This window comes from Triplophysa rosa, unplaced genomic scaffold (genome assembly GCF_024868665.1).
Source record: "Triplophysa rosa unplaced genomic scaffold, Trosa_1v2 scaffold347, whole genome shotgun sequence".
Classification (NCBI taxonomy): domain Eukaryota; kingdom Metazoa; phylum Chordata; class Actinopteri; order Cypriniformes; family Nemacheilidae; genus Triplophysa; species Triplophysa rosa.
The window spans coordinates 200410-227236 of record NW_026634348.1 but is presented as its reverse complement, the minus strand read 5'-3'; the positions used below and the strand labels follow the sequence as shown (position 1 = coordinate 227236).

General features: G+C 36.2%; 1 protein-coding gene across 1 annotated transcript in view; it reads left to right on the top strand.

Moving 5' to 3' along the window:
• The first annotated feature begins 2774 nt into the window (after nucleotides 1-2774).
• Nucleotides 2775-26827, top strand: part of LOC130550489 (uncharacterized) — a 37426-nt gene continuing 13373 nt past the window's right edge. Inside the window, exons 1-4 of the mRNA XM_057327974.1 lie at nucleotides 2775-3431; nucleotides 4039-4165; nucleotides 4460-4552; nucleotides 4789-4958. Of these exons, the coding sequence (XP_057183957.1) occupies nucleotides 3330-3431; nucleotides 4039-4165; nucleotides 4460-4552; nucleotides 4789-4958 (492 nt within the window). The 5' untranslated portion in view covers nucleotides 2775-3329. The remainder of the gene's footprint in view (nucleotides 3432-4038; nucleotides 4166-4459; nucleotides 4553-4788; nucleotides 4959-26827) is intronic.

Below are 26827 nucleotides of genomic sequence, written 5' to 3'. Positions count from 1 at the left end.
TTGTGCTTGTTCGTTGTGCTTACCTGTGTGCTCTGTACTTTGGTGCATGGTCGCTTGTTCTCTGTGGATATTGATTAATCTTTCACTGTGGATTATTCCGTCAATTCAAGTCTTCGTAAGTGTTTAGTTTAGTTCATGTCTAGTGTTGTTTAAGTCTAGTGTTAGTTAGTAGTCTACGTCCTGTTCTGTTTATTATCCTGTTCCCTGTTTAAACCCCACCCTGGGTCTTTGCTTTGTGTTTTTGTTTAAATAAACCTTGTTTTTGTTATACCCCTGAAATGCTGCCTGCACTTGGGTTCTTATCCCCCCGTTCCTTGACAAACAATAACATTGCATCTTTTGAAAAGTTTGTCCAGTTTTGTTGTCAATAGAAAGAAATGTTGTCAATAGAACTAAACAAAAATGGTAATTTTACCTACATTCAAAAAATGAAAATAATTTTGCAGTGATCTCTTTATTTTTTTTACTGTAATTTACAAATCTTTTATTAAAAGGGTGTATGTGTAATGTAAGCAGACAAGTGTTAAATTAGGCTTCAATTGCCATAAACATCAGTATCATTGGTTTTATTGATTATTTTGTCTCTGTCTGTCACTCCTGCAGCAAAGAAATGAAAGTGACTGCTGGAACTGACACAGAGCAGCAGTAACCTGATTATCCAGACGGATTCGTGACTATTTGGAATCCACAGAGTCCAGACCAGATTAACTAAACCTCTCTATCCTGGGTTTGGATCAGTGCAACAGTAAAACTGTTATATAAATCTATCTAACAATATAAATAATACCTGTTTAGATGCTGGTTTAAGTGTCATCTAAACCAATTAGAATAGTTTGAGAATTTAACAAAACTAAATTGAAATCGATATGTTACATTATATATTTCAATCTCAAAACATGGTGTAGATTATCTGTCTAAATCCAAACTAAATCTTTTGTTAATGTTTTCACACAATGTCTTAGATGTTCTTGTGATTTATTTCATGATGAATGTAGTCTGAAATATTTCTCTAAATATCTGATGCTGTAAGTGCTGTAGCAACACTGTTGATAAAGATTATTAGCAGTACAGTTAAAATATTGTAATATTATAACATGTACTTTCAAATATCATCATTTGGTTTCTAGCTGTAATAAATTAGTTGTTATAATTTCCCCAAGATTTTGATGACATATTTTTTTGTAAACCTTGCCTTTGAAATCATGTCTGTGATGTATGGTAATGTTCAAGTAAATCTGATCATTATGCTTAATTGCTGTAAAATGCTTTTCATCTCTCTATCACCTTCATGGCCAGTTTACCTTGATGAGTTTTCTGTTATTCTATAGGCTATGCCTTTTCTATACCAAAACGTTCTGTAATCTGTATGTCTTTACCGGCCTTAATTTTTTTTTACACGGGTAGTAAATTTCAATTTCATAAGTTACTGTACGTTGTCATTATTTTAACATTACACTGTGTCCTAATCAAACGTGATGCGACGCCGTGACACGCGATAAAAGGTATTTTTCCATGTTAACCATAGGTTTTGATGGGAAGTCTGGCTCTTTTCTGCGAACCGGGTCTTTCGGACAGTTCGTTTCAATGAACTGGTTCAAAAGACCGGTTCACCAATTCTTTTATGCCCTGACATAATGACGCAACCCAGTCTAACGGCAGTTCGTGATATAGTCACGAAATTTAATCTATTGGTTCATGTTGGTGGACACGAATTTCCCTCTTTTTTCGTGTCACTCACCACGAATTTCCATCTAATGTATTTCAATAGGAATAATCTTTCGTGACCTCCACCACGAACATAACCCTTAACGCGAACTTGCATTGTTGGTTTCGGTGCTCTTCCAAGCCAAATCAGGGTCCAAGCAAGGTCATCGGGATTTCCCGGTGCTCCCAATTGCCAGTGAAAATGAAATACAGCCTGAATCATTATCCCACAGAACAGAACAGCCCGGATTAAAAAAAACAGCCACTGGCACGCTTTTCTTATACTTTTCATACAGAAGATGCGCGTTCAATGCAAACGCGCAATCAGTTGCTGTGGGAACATAATTCTCAGTCGTTTCTGTGAAGGACCTGACACATTTGAAACTCATTGTCAACGCAGTAGGCTATACACACGTCAGGGTCGAACACCTTACATTGCCATTATTTAGAATAAACTCCTACTACACAAAATAAAAATAAATCAACTAAAAGATGTTTAAATTGTATTTCAATTAATCTTTTTAAATATTTCCCTTGCCGCGGGGCTCCTTAGAGGGCGGAGCCCCGCCCAAAAGACGGCTCTGGCGGTCATACATACAAATATACGAGACTGCGTTAATTAGAGACACACACATTTATTACAGTATGTAAATGATAAAATATATATTCTGCCTTATTCTCTGATAAAAATTGGGGGGGGTTACATTTGGCATTTCTGTCAGCATTACCCATGATCCTCAGCCTCCGGAGCCAGGCCGCAGCCGCGGGTGAATTCTTCTCATTGCGCGCTCAAACCACAGTCCAGGTAAGTTACGAGCTAATTACCAATGATCACGTTTTGTTTAAATGTTGTAATTGATGCCTTTCTTTGCCATTAAACTCACATGGTTTAAATGCTTGAGCAGCAATTTAAACCCGACCATTGGTTTGCTCCTTATTTGCGAATAATAATCATAATAACAACAAATTAGGCTTGCTGAATGGAGCTAGCTAACTTCAATATAAGCTAACTCTATTAATAGAAAGAAATTCAAGGCACTTCTTCTGGTCCAAAAAAAGTTAAAAATCTGCTGAAGGGTAACTCAACATGGAGCATTGCATTATTGTGTGAGCTCTAGTCGATGACATTTTCTCTCGGATCATCGTGGTTCACCCACAACTTCACTGTAATGTGTCAGTAATAACAATATAACTTTGCCTAAAGTTACTGCACATAAAGTGTCCTTTAAATCTGGGATGAGGAACCCCAGACGCATGTTATATGCATTTTAACTGTCATACAGGAAATTGGTAAATCTTGCATTTTTATTAATTTACCTTAAGTATTTATAAGAAAAAGGGAACCTCTCACTATTGGGGGTACCCTTTTTAAACCTTATTTTAACATAACTACTCTACACTACATAAATAACATTTTCTGTTCTCCCTTGCAGATCCTGTCAAACAAGTCACCTGTCCGAACATATACACCTGATTTACCGAACCCAAAGGCACTTTTAAGAGCCAACCTATCTATCTATCTGTCTGTCTAACTATCTATTTCTGTCTAACTCTCACAACCTCTCTGTATACAGTACATCTGTCTGTTTGTTTGTGTCCGTCTGTCTGTATCTGTTTGCATTGTAATGGCCTCCAAACATAAACTTGACTCACAGGATCCCCACTACCAAGAGGGGAGACGTATGGCTCTTAAACTGAAACTAGACCGTGTTCTAGCTGAAGCCAGGGTAAGAGTTTTTATATACCTCAATCATTTTATTTGAACGTGGATGGGTGACAAATTAAAGTAAAAATTTGATGAACGTAGAAGAAGGATGAGTGCAGAAGATTACATGCAGGTTCGTTGCATGATGCATTAACATCCTATAATGCTCTCTGACATGTGTAACTGAGGGAATATATTTTGGAAAAAGGAATATATTTTGGAGTTACAGAGACTTGGGGCTCTATCATACACTCGACACAAGTGTTTTTTGCTAGTTTCAGCTCTTAAAGGGAATGGGAGATGAGACTCTGATTGGTTTACTGCACGTTTTGCCCAAAACACACCCATGACTCATTAAGAGAATAGGGACAACCCTTTAAGACCATTTTCCTGTCCCCTTAAACTAGCAAAAATGGATTCGGACATGCCCTAAGTTCACTTGCGCTTTAGACCATGTGTTTAGATGGTTAAAATAGGGCCCTTGGAGAATCTATGGCAAGGTTCATTTTAGCCATTCAACACCTTACTAACACACTATGTTGTGTTTTCCTTTCACTAATCACCTGTCTTTTGGATCCAGTACCTTTAACAACATCAATCTTACAAGAAATATTCACTCCAACACACAGACAGCAGCTGTGGAGAGGAAACGTGCACGCTCTGTAGGAGACCCTCCACAGACCTCTAAAAGGGACTCTTTAGGACATGGCAAGCCGAGGGGGAGGCAAGGAGGGCGACGCCAAGCTTCAGCTACAGGTTATATCTGAATTCTTTTACATTTGTAAATTGTAGGAATTTCCTATGTAAATGTTGGACCAAATCAAATTAGAACACTGTAATTGATTGTTGAGAGTTCAAAATATTCCAATATCTAAAAAGACATTAAAAAAGTACATAAACCTTTCAGTGGCACTGTAGTAGAATACATCACCAAGTACTGTATTCTAAGATTAAGTAAGATTTCATAAATTGTTCAGTTTTGTGTAAAAACAAACAATCAGTGATGTGATGAAACATGATGAAACATGTTTTTATTCTTCTGTTTTTCAGTCACACACACCCCGGTTGAATGCTCCCTTGCATCCAGTGTGGAGGTTCCACTTACTGTGCCCTCAGCAGAGCTAAATCCTCAAGAGCAATTTGGTAAATCAAAGTGATGAATTTAAGTTTAAATCTAAAATCCATGTGTGATTAAAGATAAACCCCTTAGACAAAACTGACAGTGCCGTAAATGGATTAAGGACACAATTTAGTAAAGCTTAAGGCTAGTTTGATACTGAATCATGAAATGGTGTTTATTCTAAATATTGATCAATTGACTTTTAATTGGTCCTCATCTAAGTTGTCACTTACAGCTTTATTTCATGTTTTCTTTACAGAAAAAAATATGGAGAGGCTCTCTGATATTTTGACATCTTATCCTGCTGCTGAGCCTCAGAAAAGCTCTGCATCATCATGGTCTTTTCGGCAGCAGAAAGCCTCAGAGCGCTGGAAAGAAGCAAGACCATACCACCTAAAATGCCTTATTGAAAAAGAGAGAATCATTTATGTACAAATTACAGACGGAAGCATTCGGGAAGTGGTGTTTTAAGGCGGAATATAATACTTATTGATATATTACTTACATATTACATGTATGAGCAAGCTGGCAAGATATGTTTTGCGTCCTGTGATGTGATGAGCGTACCTTCAGCCTTCAGAGAGCAGCATTTGCAATGACATTTTAAAAGAAAGATGTTTTCAGCAATGAAGTCGTAAAGCAACAGTTGTACCATGTTTGTTGTATTTAACACAAATAAAGATTAAGACACCGATGGACTGTTATTCTTTTCTGTACTGAACTAATATTTAAAACAAAGTTTACTTTTGTTTTCACAAAGAAGGATCACGGGCGACCAAAACTCTGCCTGAAGTTACTCTCTCTCTAAAATTGTCATTACTACAAATTTCGGAGTAAATATAAACACTTAATACACCACATTTAGGTTAGCTATACATCCATTTGTGTGACAGTAACGTTAGTAGCCTACTGCATCATGTGAGCTTAGAATTAACGTAACGTTATTGTCTGCTGGTGTGCACACAAATATAGGTATAATTATTGTTAGTTATCTCAAATCCTGAATGTATCCGTCAAATGCATATCACAGACCTTTCTGTCAGCCTGTCATTTTTCCAGAAATTCTTCACCATTTTTCTCCAAGGAGTGCACACATTTATACTGGGAGCACATGGCTGATACCGAAGCTTGTCGGACATAGCAACAGTAACGATGGGGAACGGGGTTTTGCGAATTGTCAATTGCAGTCGTGTCAAAATCTATGGTATTGCACATGGTATTGTCATTAGCCAACATGGCTGTTTGTAATTTGATGATTTAGACAAATGTAAACAATGTGTGAAACTACTCAAGAAGTCTGGTTTGAGTGCCAGGATTATATTAATTTGTGCAGTGTCTCTCAACCATTGACAATGTGCAGAATTACCTATCTGTTTTAAAGAGTGTGGCAAGGGGGGCGTGGTCCAGTGAGGTCTGGGGAGAAAGGGATGGGAGATCGGCGGGAAAGAAGTACGGCAAGGGATGATCATAAACACCTGTCTCTCGTTTCAGTGATTGGCGAGAGGAGAATAAAAGCCAACACAAGCGGAGGACAAGGAAAGAGAGAAGCTAGACGAGACGAGACGACAGACCGAGAGAGCTGGAGTGAGAGAGAAGCTAGACGAGACGAGACGACAGACCNTGTCATGAACGATCTTCAGGAGGACATTTCTTGGGAAAATTACCAGAGAAGAAATGTTCACATATCTACAAGCAAACAAATGAATCTATGAGACAAAGTTGTATGTCATGTCTTCGCATAGCAGACTATGTGCATCCTCCACCTCGCCTTGTTACAACTACACATAAAGCTCCACAAACAGTTGTGGCCTACCAATACCTTGTGACTTCCGAGAGAGGACGAGCAAAATGTCCTTCATGTTTGACTGTGCATGTTCCCGATCTAGAGGGAACAGGTGTCGTTGAAGGACACTACTGGCTGTGTGGATATCGAGTATACTTATCCTTACCAAAGAACTGGACAGGACTATGTGCTTTAGTCCAACTACATGGAGGGGCCATCATCTTGCCCGATCGAGCAATGGACAGTCAACAACGAACAAGAAGAGACCTATTCAATTTCCTGAGAGAAAGCCCAGTGCCAAAGAACCATCACATATGGACAGTTGCTGAGAAACTTGTGGCTGCTTTCAGCCCAGCACTGGGTGTAGAATCACTGATGCATGACGTGGAAATCACCAGATATGAGCTAGCCTCATTTATCAATACAACGAAAATCATGATGGAAGGAATCAGAGAGGAACTTCGAGGAATACGGCTTACCGCACTCCAGAACAGAGTGGTCCTGGACCAACTCACCGCAGCACGCGGAGGTGTTTGTGCTATGATTGGAGAGACTTGTTGCACGTACATTCCAGACAATGACGCGGATGGACATCTTATCGAACAAGGAATACATAACATCACCATGTTATCCACAATGATCACAAAAGAAGAAGTGAATTCAGAATCTTCCATTTGGGACTGGTTCAATAATATTTTCCCAAATCTACATAACATATTGATGTTGGCAACCTGCATTCTTTTGCCCATTTTGTTATTGTTATGTTTTTGGCCATGTGTCATGCAGGCTATTAAGAGAGCTAACACGTCTGCTCCTCAACAACAGATGGTTGTTTATTCAGTTAATACTGAACGTATCTATGAAAATGAATAGATATGTCTTTGTTCTATAGTGGGTTATAAGCAGGTGTTGTCCGTGTAACGAGATAACCAAGATGGATAAGATGGATTTTTATTAGCTTGCATACTTCGAGTAATTACTTAAGGATTTCGCCCACGCATATACTTACACATTTCTTATTATGGTTTTGATGACATTTGCCTGCACTCATTCACTTTGTAGTATATATTTCTCGTCAGAATTAATCATGTGTGGGACTCTTTGAGTCCCAAAGGGGGGAATATATTGTGTAATTTCTGGGCACATATAGATGTTTTTTACATGTATTGAGCACTGTTTTTCACCACAGTTATAAATGCACTTGATAAAATACCTAAAAAGTATTGAGAAGTATTCATAGGAACATTAGTACATAGATGGGTTGATCTGAAATCATAGTCAATAAGAATAATTACATATAAGTAGGTTTATGATGATAATTTGATTATTTGAAGAAGAATTGATGATTTAATGACACAATCTGTACCTGTAACCAATGATTGTTCATATAAATGCACTTAATGTCACTTTATGCATGTTTAAAGCACATTTGAGCACAATGTAACAAGGTAAAATCCAGTGATGTTTTTAGAGGCCTAAAGTTTGAAGCCTGTTGTGTTCTCTCTAAAACCTGGGGATTTTCCACTGTTTACAAGTAACCATGATTACGCACGGACGCCACGCCGTCTCGTATGGAGACCATGGCTTGTTTGGTGGTCTCGTGTAGTTACCATTGTATGCAAATTATTTTAAAAATGATGTAATAACCAGCGTACCACCATTAGATACGTACCTTGTTACCTGGGACTTATTGGTGGCAGACAATTAACAATTGGTTAATAAAAATAAGAGATAACGGGAAAATACCTGATTGGTTTTAGAGAGGACCACCTTTCAGAAGTTTTACTATAACTGTAGACTGAAAACACTTGGTTTTTAGATGACTTTGAACATCTCACTTTGTTTGGCTCGAGCAAATAAAGTTAACTCCTCGACATCCGGACCTTCTCTGAGAGATTTTTTGAACTACAAGACTGAAATTTTTCCACAACACTTCCTAGAGGCATGATCACAGAGGCACTTCACAATGCCCACCCGTAGTGCTGTCGGTTTGCCGAATTTTGAACGTTTTCTTACTAAACACATCATTATCACTTGGTGAAAAATCCCCTTAGTGCTATGAGAGCGGAAGTGACCTAGCTGGCAGCGATTTTAGCGGAAGTACGTCATTGTCCTGTGTGCATATACCCTATTGCATTCATCATGTCCCACACCTCTTTAATCTGGATCTGCTACTGTTAACTTTCCTAATAAAGAGAAGCAGGTGGCTATAGAGCATAAATGAGTCCTCAAAATTAGAGGTCTTTTCAGCCTTTTTTGTCTCTTAGTGAATAGAAATACTGAACAAGGCCCCTGTTACATGTTGTATAAAACTGAGTGCTGCATTTTAAGTCTAGCTTGTGAGACTATTATATAAGGGTAGTTGACAAATAAATTGTACATGTGTCCTATGGTGTGGCATAGCAAAATTTAGAAAACAAACTGTTAATATTACATTGCTTTATATTATTTACATTTATTACATAAAATAGCATAGAGATTTATCTTCATTGTTAGTTTTTGTTTTATAAATTTTAGGACACATTTGCATATTAGTCTGTCAACTACCCATAAATAGTTATGATTGCATCGCAAAGCCATGAAAACATTGCATATGGACTATGGAGTCTGATGATGTATCTGTGTGGTTTTTGGAGCTTCAACATCTCGAGTCTCATAAAAGAACATAACATGAGAACATTTTAACATAAAGTCATACTTATCTGTAAATTGTAAGCTAACTTTTATATTTGTGTAAACTATTCCTTTAAAATAATCATTATCAATACAGTCACACAAGGGCGTCGATTCAATATGCAGAGAACAAGAAATTGTCCCTATAATTTCGACCAAACTATATACTTATTTTAGTCTACATTTATTTACCCAGGAATCATTTAATTGAAATTAAAAATCTTTTACAACCGCGTTCTGTAAAAATAGCGCAGATTGTGGTACAACAATGGTAAAATTTTATTATATGCGAGTCCCTCCTCTGTAGCACACGTCGCTAATAGGATTGGCTTTGCCTTTCTTGAAGCTGACTTGAAGCAGTGCATGCCGGTTAGAAATTTTGTCCGACGTGAACCGGCTCCGACACCACGTGACTTTCACGTGGGGCATTAAAGTAGCGCGAGCGCGTTTAGAGAACAGCCGGCTTGCTCAGCCGGCGCAGCATCTCAGGAGCGGCTGCGCCAGGCTGTGATGACGACATAGCTTTTCATGAGTGGCTAGACAACAATCACGTGCGTTTCGGGTTTATTATAACACTCTCAGTTCAACTAATACTTATTAATTTTTAAAACAGCTAAAACTCTGTTCGTACAAATACAATTAACATGTTATTTTGTGTTGTTTAATAAAATAAAAATGAAATGAATACAGACTCCGTTGGTAATTTAATAATATATTCTTATGTTTACCATGATTTTTAGGCACACCGTGTTAAGCAGCACATAACATTTGCAATATGAAGAGTTTATGGTTGCTATTTTTAAATTTAAACGTTTGTTTATTGGACAAATCCAGTATTCTAATCCACTGCAACACGCCCTTTTCACATGACGTCACGCATTTTCCGTTCTGCCGCGAAGCAGTGTATCATTACTTCCGCTAGCACTCCAGTTCATAAGGTGGCGATAATGTATGAAGGTATTTCAGTAGCAAAACTTGAGAGCATGTAGATTTTAATTTGTGAACTTGTAAAGTAAGTATTTGTACCTGTACACTAAAATGTACACTCACAGCCCCAATGTGAAAACTTGTCAAATAAAAAACTGAAGTTGAATGTTGAGATTTGCACTCGTGGACAAAACTCACAAATCTGTCTTCTGCATTTGAAGTTGCAGAAAAATAGTCACAAACGTGTAAACTGGCATTTACTAAAATACATTGGCAGATACAAATGCATAGCACATTTACACGTTTTCCCAGATTCAGATTTGAATTGCAACCACAAATAGGCATCTACAACCTCTCAAACCTGTCACTGCAGTTTCAAATCTTCCCGCCTTGACTTTTGCTACTACTTTCGCGATAAACCCGTTGCAAAACTAACTTGTGCACTTGAAAGCTCAGAGGCAGAGAAAGAACGGCATTTGATGACGTCACGCGGCTGAGCCACACCGCCCCCTATTGGCGGGAAAAATCACAATGAAAGGATCTAGCAAATAATAGTTAAATAATGTTTAAATAACTAAAGCGAAACCATCAGACTTATGTATACTATCATGTATAATTATTCCATGACTTATACTATCTTGTATAGATATCATTTCGTAATGTATTTAATGATATCATTCTGTATACTATCGATAATACGTTGTGTACTATGGTTTGTTTTAAAATATAATGACAGGCTGACTACATTTTCCGTTATGTATACTATAATGTTCATTGATATACTATATAAAAATGTACATTTACACAGTTCAACATTATGATTCTATAGCCTAACCCTTGAGAATTATTATTGCTTTAGTTATAATGTTACCAATATTATATTAATATTTAAAAAAACACGTTCCTGGTAGTATAATATAAATGTAAATTAAATTCAGTGAGCAATGTATTATTGACCATTATTGCACTTTTAAGCTATTTCTACTTTTTTATATTTTTTTGTTATTTTCAATAAAGGGAAAATGAACAGAAATTGTATGCAGGACTGTGCAATGCCACCATATACAGTATTGGGGTTGTGGGTTTACCTGGAAGTTTCTTTTCTCATGGAAGGTTTGGATTTTTAACAGATGAGCTTAAACATATTTAATCAATATTTAGTGTACAATTATTTTCTCATGTGATAATTACTAGCCGCAGGATAATGCATCCAGTCGGTTGTTATCGCAGAATAAACCCCTTCAGTGTTATACAAGAACTGATTCTGATCATTCTGATATAGGAGCCTTACACAATGACAGGCTGACTGTACATTTTCTGTTTTTAATTTTGATCATTATCGTCAGCGAACTTGCTTCAGCTAAGTTAGGTTGTTAATTAGGTTGCTAATTTATACATCACCCTTATCAGATTCAAGATCTTTATTGTCATACAGTATGTACCTGTAAAAAAATTATATTTTGCAGATGGGGTAGAAAAGCAATAAATATATAATAAAGGACAAACATAGAACAAAGATATACTGCAGTAAATATAAAAGAGAATAAAATAGAAAAGTTAATTTATAGTAAAAAAGTGGCCGTAAGTAGTATTTTTGTTAAGGAAAATGTATTTATTGATTTAGAGTTTCATCTTAAATTAAATACTGTATTAGTGATTTAAATTGTGGTTTTTCCTGCCATTAGGGGGCGGTGTGGCTCAGCCGCGTGACGTCATCAAATGCCGTTCTTTCTCTCGCCTCTGAGCTTTCAAGTGCACAAGTTAGTTTTGCAACGGGTTTATCGCGAAAGTAGTAGCAAAAGTCAAGGCGGGAAGATTTGAAACTGCAGTGACAGATTTGAGAGGTTGTAGATGCCTATTTGTGGTTGCAATTCAAATCTGAATCTAGGAAAACATGTAAATATGTGCTATGCATTTGTATCTGCCAATGTATTTTGTAAATGCCAGTTTACACGTTTGTGACTATTTTTCTGCAACTTCAAATCAGAAGACAGATTTGTGAGTTTTGTCCACGAGTGCAAATCTCAATATTCAACTTCAGTTTTTTATTTTACAAGTTTTGACATTGGGGCTGTGAGTGTACATTTTAGTGTACAGGTACAAATACTTACTTTACAAGTTCACAAATTAAAATCTACATGCTCTCAAGTTTTGCTACTGAAATACCTTCATAATAATGCACCTATAAGCTGGTTTGCCAACTGCCAGTAAAACTCAAGAAGAAGAAGTTACTTCCGCTAGCGCCTCAGAATGGAGTTTACCAAGTCCCTTGCACATCTGCCACAAATACGGCTAGATGATGTACAACGTTGTGACAAGCAGAGTGGGACGAGAGAGATGCTCGACAAGATCAAAGCTAGAGAAAGGATACAAATTCTTCGTTGAACAGTACCTGTTTGATTATGAAGGTGTTTTCTTTTCTTTTTGTGTTAGCGAAGGTGCTAGGATAAGTAGGAATACCTGTTCTGTCAGTTTTTTTCTCACTATTGTTAAATTCCAGCGCGACAGCAAAACGGAAGTTCTAATTCTTCTTGTTGTTGTTTGTTGCAAGACGGATGTTATGATACACTGCTTTGCGAAAAGGCGGAAGTTAAGTGACGTCATTGTGAAAAGGGTTTATCGCACTTTGAAAAGGAAACACGGTGCGAACGTCACTAGGCAAGCAGCAGGTGTCCGACTTGACTGCTTCTTTTTCAACTCCTCCCTCTACTGTAAACGGCTAATCTATGGAAGTAAAATAGAGACAAACGTGTTGAAGCAAAAAGACGTGCTGAATAGCACTAACTGAAAAAAGATGCATTGTATTAACAGTGCTCGCATTTTAAGGTTCTGCAATTCAACATGGTTGCATATTTAAATTTCATTAAAAAAATTCAACTTGTTATAAAATACAAGCTTTAATATTCGACAGACAATTTTCAGTCCATATAATTTCGGTTTAAAAATTCACTTCCACAAATTCAGTGGTTCAAAATCGACTTGAAATTCATAGTTTCACATCCGGGAATCCCAGGAGAAGCAATAGAGCGCCGATTCCGCCAATGCATGATCTCTACCTGCTGCCTGGCAAGTCGGTTCTGATGAAGACCAAAGCAAGAAATGCAGATACTTTTTATATGTTTGCAGCACAGTCCACTCATCTGCTCGATTAAGTGAATTTATTTGATCTCATAGATCTCTTATGCATCATCAAGAAAAAAAATATCGTTTCTTGTACTGGCAGCTTAGCTCACCACTATCAGCCCTGGAACGGACATGGAGCACGGGGACAATTCCAGGTGGCCTGGAATCAGTGGACTATTCATACATTTATAATATTAATTTAATTATTTAAATATCCTACCCGATCTACTAGTACTGCCTATCTATAGTAAGAGTTTGTTTGTATTTGGCTTGCTATTTATAGCAAGCCAAATAAAGATAATTCATTACTTTTTACGTGCATATGACTACCTATGGAGCGATTTTAGTCTCATTAATTATTCACGCGTAAAACAAGATACACACATGCGTAAACAGTTTCACGTGAACAAAACCTAATTTACGTGCATAAAGTATACATATACATTTACAAAAAGCAATTCACGTGCGTAAAACAAAACTATTTTCTCATAAAGTACGTTTCACAAACATACGACTGTGCACAAATATTTCGAAAGTTTAAAATGTACACGTTTATCGTGCTATGTGAATGTAAAAATCGTCACTCACGTGTGAATCGGCTTGGATGTGTGTGTGTGTTTTTTGAGACTCTCCTGGCAGCGCAACACCACCCACGTGGTTGTCGTACTCTTTAGCCAATCAGATTCAACCTTACCATTCAACCAATCATAAACGCGGAGAGCACAGGACTCAAGGAAAACGGCTCTGCGCACCTTTTGCGCAGCTACAAATCTATGCGCCCATACAAAACAATGTTTCCAAAAACTAGTTATTTATTGTCCTTGTTCATTTAAAACATACATTGTATGGACATACAAACATGAACATATCTCATCTATCAGGCACAGTTTGTTACCCAGACGGATTTTAGCAGTTCAGTGGAAGTGACTGCTGGTTGTGTAGTTTTTAAGTGGTCATGTTCACTCACTATTTCATACTTTTCTCCTACAAAATAAGTTAATAAAAACAGATTTATTGCGTGGCTGTATTATGTTTTAATACAGCATCACAGCTCAGAGAGTAGATTTGCGAAACTGTACAAACGAGCCTTTAGTGCTAACTACAGCTCCTTGAGTTCTGTGCTCTCCACGATTATGATTGGTTGAATGATAAGGTTGAATCTGATTGGCTAAAGAGTACGACAACCCACGTGGGAGGGGTTGCGCTGCCAGGAGAGTCTCAAAAAACACACACACACATCCAAGGCGATTCACACGTGAGTGATGATTTGCACATTCACATAACACGATAAACGTGTACATTTTAAACTTTCAAAATATTTGTGCACAGTCGTATGTTTGCGAAACGTATTTTATGAGAAAATAGTTTTGTTTTACGCACGTGAATTGCTTTTTGTAAATGTATATTTATACTTTGTGCACGTAAATTAGGTTTTATTCATGTGAAACTGTTTACGCATGTGTATATCTTGTTTTACGCGTGAATAATTAATGAGACTAAAATCGCTCCATAATTACCCCCTTGGTTAAGATGGTGTGGGTTAAGTCGGTATGTACATAAAAAGTGCACGCAAAACACACGCGTGTTATATGCACGCAAAAGATAATTTCTGTAGCTCGCCAAATACAAACATAAAATCGTGCTTTTGATAAGCACGATCTTAAGTCATCAAATAATGGTTTGAGTTTCGAGGATGAGAAAATTGTATATGTTACAGTGAATTACTGAATTATACTGTGTTTGAATAAAATAAGCTAATTGCATGAAGCTATTTGAATGACACATGCAATGGTATCTGATTAAATGTGCCAGAAAACAAGACAACAAGATTTTAAAGCATTACATTAGTTACATAACACCATCACAATAAACTTAACATTTAAATTCAAATAAAACATTTTATTTCGGTTTAAAACTAAATAGGAAAAATAGCAATAATTATACATTTTAAACAGACAATAGCAGTAGGCTAACTGAAATAATAGCGAAAACAGATGTAAGAACAAGCCATGAACAATTTTTCATCAGAACGTAAAATTATCTACAATATAAATAACAGTCTTTTCTTAAAAACGTAATTGTAAAATATTTAGTAAATGTAGGATGTAAATGTAACTTAAACAAACGAATAACTACACCACTTAAAAGAGAAATATCAATGGAAAATTATGCCTATACTTTTCATCTGAAATCTCAGAACGCAGACAAAATAAAGCCAATTATAACCTATTATATGAACGAATGAATAAAAAACAAACTGAAATACTGCAACAATAAAGACACCTATACCTATTAGTTCTGGTATTATGTGAGAAATACAGCGGGACATGCTAAAATTCTTATTGTGTCATTTTGTGCTTTTTGCATTCATATTTAGGGCTCTTCCGCATTTCTGTAGCCTACGGTTATTAAAAAGGTGTAGGCTATGCTAATTTTAGTCATCTGGTCTGAAGATTAAGCAACATTAAGCGTTTTAGCACGGTACACCGGCCGTGATGGCGTGGTCCGTGGACGCTAAAGGGACAGAGTAGGCTAAAGGCACTTAGCAAATCTTGCAAGCTTATAACGTTTTTGTTCCACCGTGCCACCATAAATGTTGTGGATATTCAGCTAAATGTTTAGCATAGTTTAAAGAGGGTAAATTTGATAATTTAACTGAACTGTACACATACATTTTAGACACATACATTACGTGTTTCTCCAACATGGTTTTAGTGTATTTCTGTCATTTAAAATGCATAAATTTAACAATATGTTGATTTATTATGTGAGCATATAGATTAAAAATTATTATACCAAATCGTAATTTCGTTTTGATATGTTATAGTATTGGGTAAGCTAATTAAAAAGAAAGGCTATAGCCTAATATAAAAGTATACGAAATACAATGCGCCAAACAGCAACATCTACAGATAGTTGTGTATATTGCCATGGAGCACTCATATTGTTTTCTGACCAGTAATTAAATATATTTTTCACTGCTCGGCCATGCAAACTGACTTGCATTGAGGTGTATGTTAGAGAGGTCCTCATGTGTCCCAGCGGCTTCGGGTCTAAAACGTTGACAAAATATGCCTTGGGCACAGGTCGTGTCCGATATGGCATCGGGTCTCTGGTAATTTATAATGAATGTGCTTTTACCAATCGCCCCGAAAGACACAAATTAATTACACTTTATGGTTAGGTAAACAACAAATATTTGTTAAGCCAAACTTTACAAGACATAATTAGGTTAATATACGTGCGTGATTGACATTTTAGCATTTAATGAACAGACAGCAACTCAAGCAATTAGCGTGTAGTCATACTCGCATGTTCGTGTGTGGCACATTATTGGGAAACGCACACAGCATGCAACAAAAGTTTTTATCTTTGCGCGTATAGATCCATAACGCCGTGAGGTATCTTGCTTGGCTGCAGGTTGCACAAGACGTTTCGGGTCTAGTCGGGTTCTAAAGAAAGTGCTGACTATTTTTATCTGGTCTATTTTATCTGGCCTGCTCAAGAAGTTCGCTTGGCTAAAATATCAGTTTTTCTGTCTCGTATTAACAAACGAACGTTTCCACAATTCCACAACATCCAGCATTTTCTGAGAGTCTCAAATTAAAACAAGATCATGCGAGGAAAATAAAAAGAATGTTTATCGAGATTGCAGATACGTCATATAAACAGAAGCACATGGGAGAGTACGCGTTAAAATCAGAGCATTTGTCAATAAGCTCCTAGTTGAGATCTCAGTTATTTGACGCTTCAAACACAATACATGTCCTGTAAATGCTGATGATGCATAGTATTTATGTGAGCACGATGTGCTGAAGTAAAAAATAACTTAATTCCTTCAAGCCTAAGGAAACGTAAAATTTCTGATGTTCATGATGCATAAGAAGAGATCTATGAGATCAAATAAATTCACTTAATCGAGCAGATGAGTGGACTGTGCTGCAAACATATAAAAAGTATCTGCATTTCTTGCTTTGGTCTTCGTCAGAACCGACTTGCACCACCTGCTGGTGAAGCGGTCAGGCAGCAGGTAGAGATCATGCATTGGCGGAATCGGCGCTCTATTGCTTCTCCTGGGATTCCCGGATGTGAAACTTTGAATTTCAAGTTGAATTTGAACCACTGAATTTGTGGAAGTGAATTTTTAAACCGAAATTATATGGACTGAAAATTGTCTGTCGAATATTAAAGCTTGTATTTTATAACAAGTTAATTTTTTTTTATGAAATTTAAAAGGTGAATTTTGATGATTTAATTTTTAAACGGTGAAACTGTGTTTGAAATGTTTCCATTTGAAAAATTCACAGCTTAAATATGCAACCATGTGGAATTGCAGAACCTTAAAATGCGAGCACTGTTAATACAATGCATCTTTTTTCAGTTAGTGATATTCAGCACGTCTTTTTGCTTCAAACACATTTGTCTCTATTTTACTTCCATACTAATCTCGCCGATCGGTCTGCACAGCGCCGCATTAGCTCGAACACACCGATAGGCTTTGCCTTCTCTCGGTAACATAAGGCTTCAGCTGATTCGGTTGTGCAAACTAGTGCCAAAGCAACGTTGTGTCAGTAGCCAGATTTCCATTACAGATTTGCACAAAATTTAAGCAATGTTTTCTTAATGTCGATTAAAACAATATCGCGGAATGACTGCGTTTCCATTAAATGATGTTATGCGATTAAAGTGTATTTTGATTCTTTTTGCGACAAGTCGTTGGCCGTACTTCTTTGTACGTTTTATGGCAGGTTGCAAACAAACTTTAGTCCATAGTGCCACCTACTGTGATGAAAGAGTGAAGAGAAATGTCTATATTTGCTTATATATTTTCATATTACCTCACTGTTCATAATAAATCTCCATACTGCACTCACTTGTTTTCCTGCATTTGGGCCATTGATGTGAATTCCTTACATCTTATCTTTCCAAATGTTCTGCCAAAACATACCGCGAATGGTCACGTGACTTTTTAATACACCACTTGACTTGTAAATACGACAAGAAGTTTTTTCATTGCATGGCTTTATCGTATTGCCTGAAAAAACACCTCATACGAGCGTGATTACTTTTTTGCAATACATTGGAGTTTTTGCGAAATTGAAGAGTTCCATTGGGCGTATTTTCAATGCGCTATAGGGCTGCAACTAACGATTATTTTGATAATCGATTAGTTTGACGATTATTTTTTCGATTAATAGATTAATCGGATATAATGAAATTGCATCTTTTGCTTATAATAAGTAAATCAGATATGGGAAAAGTATACACAACTGAACTCATTAGCCTTCTCCCAAAATGTTGTGAATGTCTTGTGGGAATATTTTTCAGATAAAAGTATGATTTAAATATCAATATAATCAATAAGTGTTTTCTTTCATTAAATCATTAAGCTATGTGCTTTTGTCATGTGCTTGCTATCTTACTCAGTAAAATAGTTACTGTGGCAAATGGGGGTTGGAGCCATAAATATGACAACAGCTCTTACTCTCCTTTGAACAGCACCACGCATTCTTACTCCTCTTCCCCTACCTCTCCTTCTCCCTTGTCCTGGTTCAACTAGTCCTCTCCCTGGTCCATCTAGTCCTCTCCCTCGTCCAACTAGTCCTCTCCCTCGACCAACTAGTCTTCTCCCTCATGCAGACATTTTCTTTCTTTTTTTGCTCCTCTGTGGTGTTATGTGTTGCTTTGAACAAAACCAATCCAAAGACTGCCTTTTTATTGTGTATGTCCATGTAATGGAAAGTCTTCAACACCTGGCTATGTCTGCTGATTGAGATTGGAATCAACTATTCCTTACACTAATTATCAGTAATTTAAAAATGCATATCGGTTGTTGGAATATATGTTTTAAATATTTGTTTCAATACTTTTGAGCTGATATTGTCGCAGAAGTAGAGGCTTTATACTGTATCTATGGTTTGGAAGAATAGGTCTTCATTTCTGGCATGCTGCGTTTAAGCATTTGTAAAAAAAGACTATAAAGATCCATGATTTTGGTATTGGGTATGCTTATATGTAAAGAAAATGTAGGCATTCTAGAAACGTGTTAATTGACTGCATTTTGTGTGAAAACAACATGAATTGTGTTAATGGTATGGTCACAACAGACGGATGTTGTGCTAATTGTGTTTAGAATTTTGAAAATGCGACTACAGGTTGGTCAAAGGGATGTTAGCAATTGAAAAAAAACTGTAATAGGAGCCCTGATAGCAGGAGAACATGTGAAAACCATTGAATCATTTGTTAATGCATCAATATTTCCTGTAGCTCAGTGGTTAGAGCATGGCACTAGCAACACCAAGGTCATGGGTTCGATCCAAGGGATTGCACATGCTCAGTAACAAATGTATAGTATAATGCTATGTAAGTCATGTTGGATAAAAGCGTCTGCCAAATGCATAAATGTAAATATCACTTTTGCACCCGCAAATAATGTAGATTTTTTTAAATGTCAACAAATTACCATTATTGTGAAAATGTTGTATTGGCTACTATACAGTAAATGTTTTAAAAGAGTTGTACCTTAATATAGTACAACATAAAATATAGATTTACATATATACTGAGTGCTACAGTGTGATACTGTATGTAGAAAGGCATTTCTAAGTGCGTGTGCTGTCTTCTCCTGACCCAACCCTTAGCGCCCTTTTTTTTGTTTCAGCCACTGCCCCTCAAAATGTTTGTGCACGGCCCTGGCCACTGCTATTCAAGGTCTACTCTTCATGAAGACTTTTGACCTAAAACGCAGACATTTGCATAACGTCAGTATAATATTCTGAATGAGCTGCAGTTCAGACTTGTTAACTTAACTAAATGTGGTTATTTATAGTAGCTGTGCTTAACTCCTGCTGCAAAAGTGTATGAATCATGTGGATAGTTGAAAAGACAAATGCTTGAAGTTATGAAATTTAGGGGTTTTGTCTGGTAAACAAATAAAGTAGAAAAAACACTGTTTTTATTGAAAGCCTTATCTAAAGATCAGGATGTCATTGAGAATTGACATATGGACAGACTTCTTTTGACATCAATGTGGGCCAGTAAGCAACCAGCCCGAGCATCTTCATTTTCAAAAACAGATAAATCAGTTTGTAACGTTTTTTTTATGGTGCATTCCAAATAAAATCAATCAAACAGCAATTGGGTTGTTTTGATTAAACATTCTTCCTGAGCATTTTTGTTTTGTTTTCTAGTAAAAATATTTAAAACTTCATAAATTACGAAACATTTACATAACAAAAAAAGTAACCTAAGATATTTAGTCTTGTTTAATGAAAGAAAATATAAGAACTAGTTGAGTTTATGTTAAAAACAAAATTGTAAATTAAATCTACAGTAAGTTACTGGCAAACCTGCTACAAAACTACAGCAAAGTGTATGTTTGTTTTAGTGAAGCATCTAATGTGACTTATGCACAGTGCTGTACAGAACATATAACAAAAACTGATGCTGGCATCATTTCTGCCACAAAAAAAATTACTCCAACAACATCTTATCAAAGGTTAGAGATGAAATCTGACACATTAGATATGTGCCGAAAATAATTCAATAAAATTTGGATCACACAAATCGCAATTTCCGAAACATGTTTGAAATGTCAGAACCAGAAAAAAACAATATATAATTTGACATGTGGTGGAAATGACATTTCTCTACAAATGATAATTAGATAGCAATTCAAGTCTATGCTAATATCTACCTTGTTCCATTTATTGGGTTCTTTACGCTGTCCTCTTCCACACCCATCACCTGGACTGGGACTTCTCATCTTCACATCACTCAATACATTTTATGCGATCGCTTTTAAGATGTTCATTGCATTCAACATGAAAGGAACACTGTCAAATCCCAAAGAGGATAATTAATTTTGAAGAGTTCTGACTTTATATTGAGGCAGGTTACTCATGCAGGCATGAAATCAATATGACTTGTAAATCAAAAATAAATTGCTTTTCTTTTTGTTCTCCGAGAACAATCATCTCAAATTAATTGCGGTACCAACTGCAAGTTTTAAAGAATTGATTTGGATTTGATTTGGTGTGTTTTACACAATACGCTTTGCATACGTCAAGTTTAAGACAATTTATTTCAGAGAATGAGGCTGTTAATCACATATTCATATTTTTACCAGGCACAGTTAGCTTTCAGCCATCTTTAGTCGATGAGCTCCTCATTGTTCAAAGACAGCATGGATCAATTTGGCTCAACGTCTGCTTGGCCATCACCGGTGGCCACTGGTGCTTCAGTAGACTAATGAGTCCTGGGATGAAAAAGATCCTATTTGTTGCATTACAACCATGTGTGTGTGTGTGTGTGTGTGTGTGTGCGTGCGTGTGCGTGTGTGTGTGTGTGTGTGTGTGTGTGTGTGATGTGCGTTCATGTTTTTATATCCCGGTGGGGACCTAAACCTGAATGCACACCAACACATGGGGACTCGTGTCACCGTGGGGACCAAATTGAGGTTCCCATGGGCAAAAAAGCTTATAAATTGTACAGAAAAATATTTTTAAAACATCTAAAAATGCAAAAAGTTTTCTATGATCTTTAGGTTTAGGGGTAGGGGATAAAATATACAGTTTGTACAGTATAAAAAACATTACGCCTATGGACTGTCCCCACGGAGATGTGTGTCAATAACACTGCATGGCTGCTGGGGGAGCATATTCATAAAAGTGCCTAAGTAGTCTCACATATATAAATGTTATCACTTCACACATTTTTAAAGTTCAGAACATGAATTTCAATCATAAATAGTAATTTTGCTGTTACCTTGAATGAACTTAAATTATTGTAAAATGTACGTGGACCTTTAGAAAACGAGACAATGTAATGCATTACACTTTATTTTAATTGTTTCTTATTTCATTATGTACATTATCTTTAATGTGACTGCATTATTTTAGTTTGTATTACTACAGTGTACTGTTCATAAGTCATGGTCTTGTCAGTGTGCATTACATAAGTTTACAGAAAACACTACATGTCTTTATGGTTAAACATCATTTTGTGTGCCGGCAGCACAAAAGGGCTCTGATGTGTGATGCAAAAGTTCCATTGCGATGTAAATGATCATCTCTGTTCTGTCTACCAGCATTTACCAGTGAACTCTACTAAAATATTTATGACCATGCGCCATTCTTTCCGCTTGTTAAGCCTGACGTCACGCACCACCATATATAGAAGGTCACATTCTGTTTCCATGCCCAAATGCTCAATAAGATGCTATAGGCAAACAACAAAAATGCTAATATGTGACCCTGGATCACAAAACCAGTCTTAAGTAGCACGGGAACATTTTTAGTAAAAGACAAAAATACATTGTGTGGGTCAAAATGATTGATTTTTCTTTTATGCCAAAAATCATTAGGATATTAAGTAAAGATCATGTTCCATGAAGATATTTTGTAAATTTCCTACCTTAAATATATAAAAACTTTATTTTTGTGAGTGGATGGTCTGCCACAGTGCCCCTGATTAACAACTTCAAAGGCAATTTTCTCAATATTTTGATTTTTTTGCGCTCTCAGATTCCTGAGTTTTAAACGGTTGTATCTCAGCCAGATATTGTCCTATTTTAACAACTCATATATCTATAAAGTTTATTTATTCAGCTTTCAGATTATGTAAAGATCTCAATTTCGAAAAATTGACCCATAAGACTGGTTTTGTTGTCCAGGGTCACATATACGCTCATGGTGAGCTATAAAACTGTCGCAAAACCTTGATCCTAACCTTTCCTAACGAAATCCCACATGGCCAGTCAGCGATTTATTTTTCATAATTTATTCAAATATTGATGTTGGAGATTCCGTGTGCCTGGTGACTGTAGTGTAGGCTATACGTTGAGTTAATACGTTTCGCTTAAATATGCAATATGAGGAAACAGTGTTCATCAACAGCTGTTCAAGCTGTAGCCCTGCTTGAAATTAATAGATGATTGGACCCAAAAAAGGTATTCTTTACACCACTTAACAACCAAATAGACAGCGAACTAGATGGTTTGTCTGATCACACTGCGCTACAGTTTTGAAAACAAATACCGCTGAGAGACTGCAGAGTTTAACTTCATTCCGGTCTCTATATCTACATCTGCATCTTTTGCAGGAAATTGAAGAAAAGACCAACACACATCAAATGACAGATGGACAGACACGCACACACACACACACGCATGCATGCATGCACACACACGCACGCACGCACGCACGCACGCACACACACACACACACACAGCTGTATTTCATTGGGCTTCTGATGCTGTGACAACTCACAAAACAACATAACACTATAGCCTCGTCTCATTCCCAATACAAATAAATCTCCCAGCACCTCAAGTGATTTGAAAAAACAGTGTCGGCTTAGAAGTTGCAGTTGCAACACATTACTGAGCAGAACAATCAAATAAATTTTAAAACTTTGTAATTTAAAGGCAAAACTATTCATTATCAGTTATCAATGCATCAGGGCCCCTATTCACAAAATGTTTTATCTTAACACTAAGAGCTCTTCTAAACGGCAGTAAAAGTTTTTAGTTAAGAGTTCACTTAAAATATATTCACAACGCAGCTGAGAGCAACTTTTACTAAGGAACAGAAATAAATCTTAAAGTGTTTTACACAGTAAATTATAAATTATTTATCCGTGCACACCATTGTTTTTTTTTATTCATTCACTTGTAATCTTTAATCAAAAACATTAAGCTCCTCTCCCTCTCTCACATCTCACCACATGACGTCAGCAACAAAAAAGAGGTAGGACTATACTCACTGTCCAATGGCCAGGCAGTTTAAGTCCTCCCCTCCAGGACCAACTTACAACAAACCAATCAAAAAAGGAAGGGCAAAATAAAGCCCCTGCCCCGGCATTTTTTTCTAATTTCAGAAGCCGTTTCACTCGAATATACGTCACGATACCGAAAAGAAATAAATCCGCAACTTCAGTTTCGTGGTGACTTTGAGCTAAGAAAAAGGGCGGGGTTGACCTCCTTGCTATGCATAATGTCAGCAAGCTTACTGACTGTGACCACAGTTATTGGCTGGTAGATGGTCTCTGTCAGTCATAGAAATATCATAGAAATATTATAGAATGAGGTCTCAAGCTGACATGTTTAAATTAAGATCTTGAAATAAAAATGCAGTCATATTCAAATGAAAATATTTGAATATATAATTATTGCCGAATTAAAATTAAGATTATAAAATATACACTAAATTACTAATTCAACAAGTGAAAGGTTTATTTACAAAAACAGAAATTACTTAAATTTGTTTTAAATTCAAGTTTTTATTGTGCATTCTAATTAATATTAATCAAACCTTTTGTTTTTTATTGTTAACAATAACTTAAAAAAATACAGCTAACAAATACAATAAAACACAATAAACACATGATAACACAATAAACAACATGATTTTTGAATTATTTAAAAAAAGGTGTTATATTTTGCAAATAAACTATATGTTCATATAAAGTATATCTTCAGCTAATTGTAAGCATTTTGCTTTAAAAAAATCTTAGAAGTAGGCTAGGACTTTTTTAAGAGTAGGAGACTTTTATAAAGAAGCTAAAAGCAACTTTTAGTAAAGTTTAAGACTGATTCTTAAGTTCTGACTTATATAGTGTTGTAAGTTAAGGACTACAATGATTTAAACACAAAATGGCCGCCCTTGACCTCTGAATCAGCCAAAAGGGAGCCTGCAAGGGTGAAGTCGTAGCAGCATGGCACCATTTATTNTTGCCCTGTCTTGCCCTGTCTTGCCCTGTCTTGCCCTGTCTTGCCCTGTCTTGCCCTGTCTTGCCCTGTCTTGCCCTGTCTTGCCCGTGTTAGTCAGTGTGAGTTTTGATTATTTCTTAGTTCTCATTCTGCCCCATTGTGGGAAGTTTTTGGTTTACTACTTTTGATATATTTAGTTACCTCGTTTGTCCCCCATCGTGGGTGGTTTTTGTTCTGTTAATTAAATAAATCTGTTCTGTGTGTTAACCCTTTTGTTCCTGTTGCCTGCATTTGGGTTCTCCACGCCACCTATCGTGACAGTTATCAGTGAATGAAAGACCTCAATGTCGCAGGTGACCAATCAGAATCAAGAGCACAGTCAATCTAAAGCATGATCTAATAGCCTTTTATCATTATTTTATTTCAAGAGATACACATATAATAATATGTTACATTATTACAACTGTATTAAAGTAAAATAATCATATCATGGTATCTTTGTTATTGCTATCCTGTATTGTTGTAATCTTTTTCTCTGCTGAGTTCTTTGTGAATTGAATTAGATACTTCTGGCTGTAAATAAAGCATTTCAAATGCACTCAATGTATAATAATCTAATGAAATTATCTAAAATGACATCTCAGTAATTTCTATTAAACATATGCATTTGTTTAATCTAGATTCAAGATTATTCTAGTGTTTTCAAAGTTCTATTTTGTGAATTTTGCATAAGGCTGCTCCGTCCCGAGAACATACAAACTCTTAAAAATAAAGGTGCTTAAAATGTTCTTCTCAGTGATGCCATAGAAGTACCTTTTTTGTTTCCACAAAGAACCAGTCAAAGGTTTTTTAAAGAATCATCTCTTTCTTACCGTTTTATAATCTGAAGAACCTTTGTGAAACAGAAAGGTTCTTTGGATGTTAAAGGTTCTTCATGGAACCGTTTAGACAAAAAAAGGTTCTTCTATGGCATCGTGAAGCACCTTTATTTTAGAGTTTAGATAGTGTAGAGTGTAGGTATAAATGTAATCACATCAATAAATAAAGTATTTTAAATTATGCATCATAGTAAGCATATGAAGAGTTACATTTTATCTGTACAAAAAGGTGATTCAATAAAATGTTAAAGATTTCTTAACTCTCCACTGGGTTCATAATTTCTAGTGCAGTAGTTTCAATATGTGGATGCATAATTGCATCCATGGAAAATTTGACTGCTGCAGAATCACTATAGAAAAGTAAAATCATCAGGGTAACTCAGAGTTAAAGGGGCAGCAGAACCCAGTGATTTGTAATGAAGGTAAAAAACAGCAGAACTGTCCTATACAAAAGTACACTAAGCATATGTTAATATGCAATGAAGAATAAAACTAAAAGTGAAACAAAGTCATATAAATGTCAATCGTAGCAACAAAAAGCGCCACTGTCAACTTTTTCTTGTCAAAAAAGAAGTCAAATGTGAACATAGCCTTGTAGTTTCCATTACAGTTTTTTTCAACTGCTTACACACATTTTCAAAAAGTTGCCTCTTTTTTTCAAAACTTTACACACAAATCCAAGAATTGCACACACAAAATGCAAAATGCCTCACATCTCTTTCAAAATGAAGCACTACATTAAAAATATCACAAACACATTTCAAAAGCAAACATTTGTCTTCTGTTGCAAACACATTTACCGTAATGTTATATTTTGGGATATATCATGTACACACAGTTATTCAAAACCTAAAGCTCTTCTTTCATGAGCTCCTCTGTACATTTCTGTACAAGATTGAAAGAAATTGGCAGAGAGATGTTTAAAATTCACTGTAAAAACAAAAGCTAGATTGAAACCAAACTTTTTATTTCTTGTGTTTATTTATCTTTTTGCTGGTTGTGAATACAGTATTACTGTACACGGTACGGAAAAAAAAATTCTGGAGGACACGATGTATTGTTGAGGGGCTCACAGCATTTATGTTCGCAAAAATTGTGGCATCATTACAGTAAGCATATGGTTGCGTATATTTCACGAATTCTAAAAGCATTATTGGCCAAAGCCAAATTCACGATAGCCGTCTCTTGCTCTTCAGTGAACATG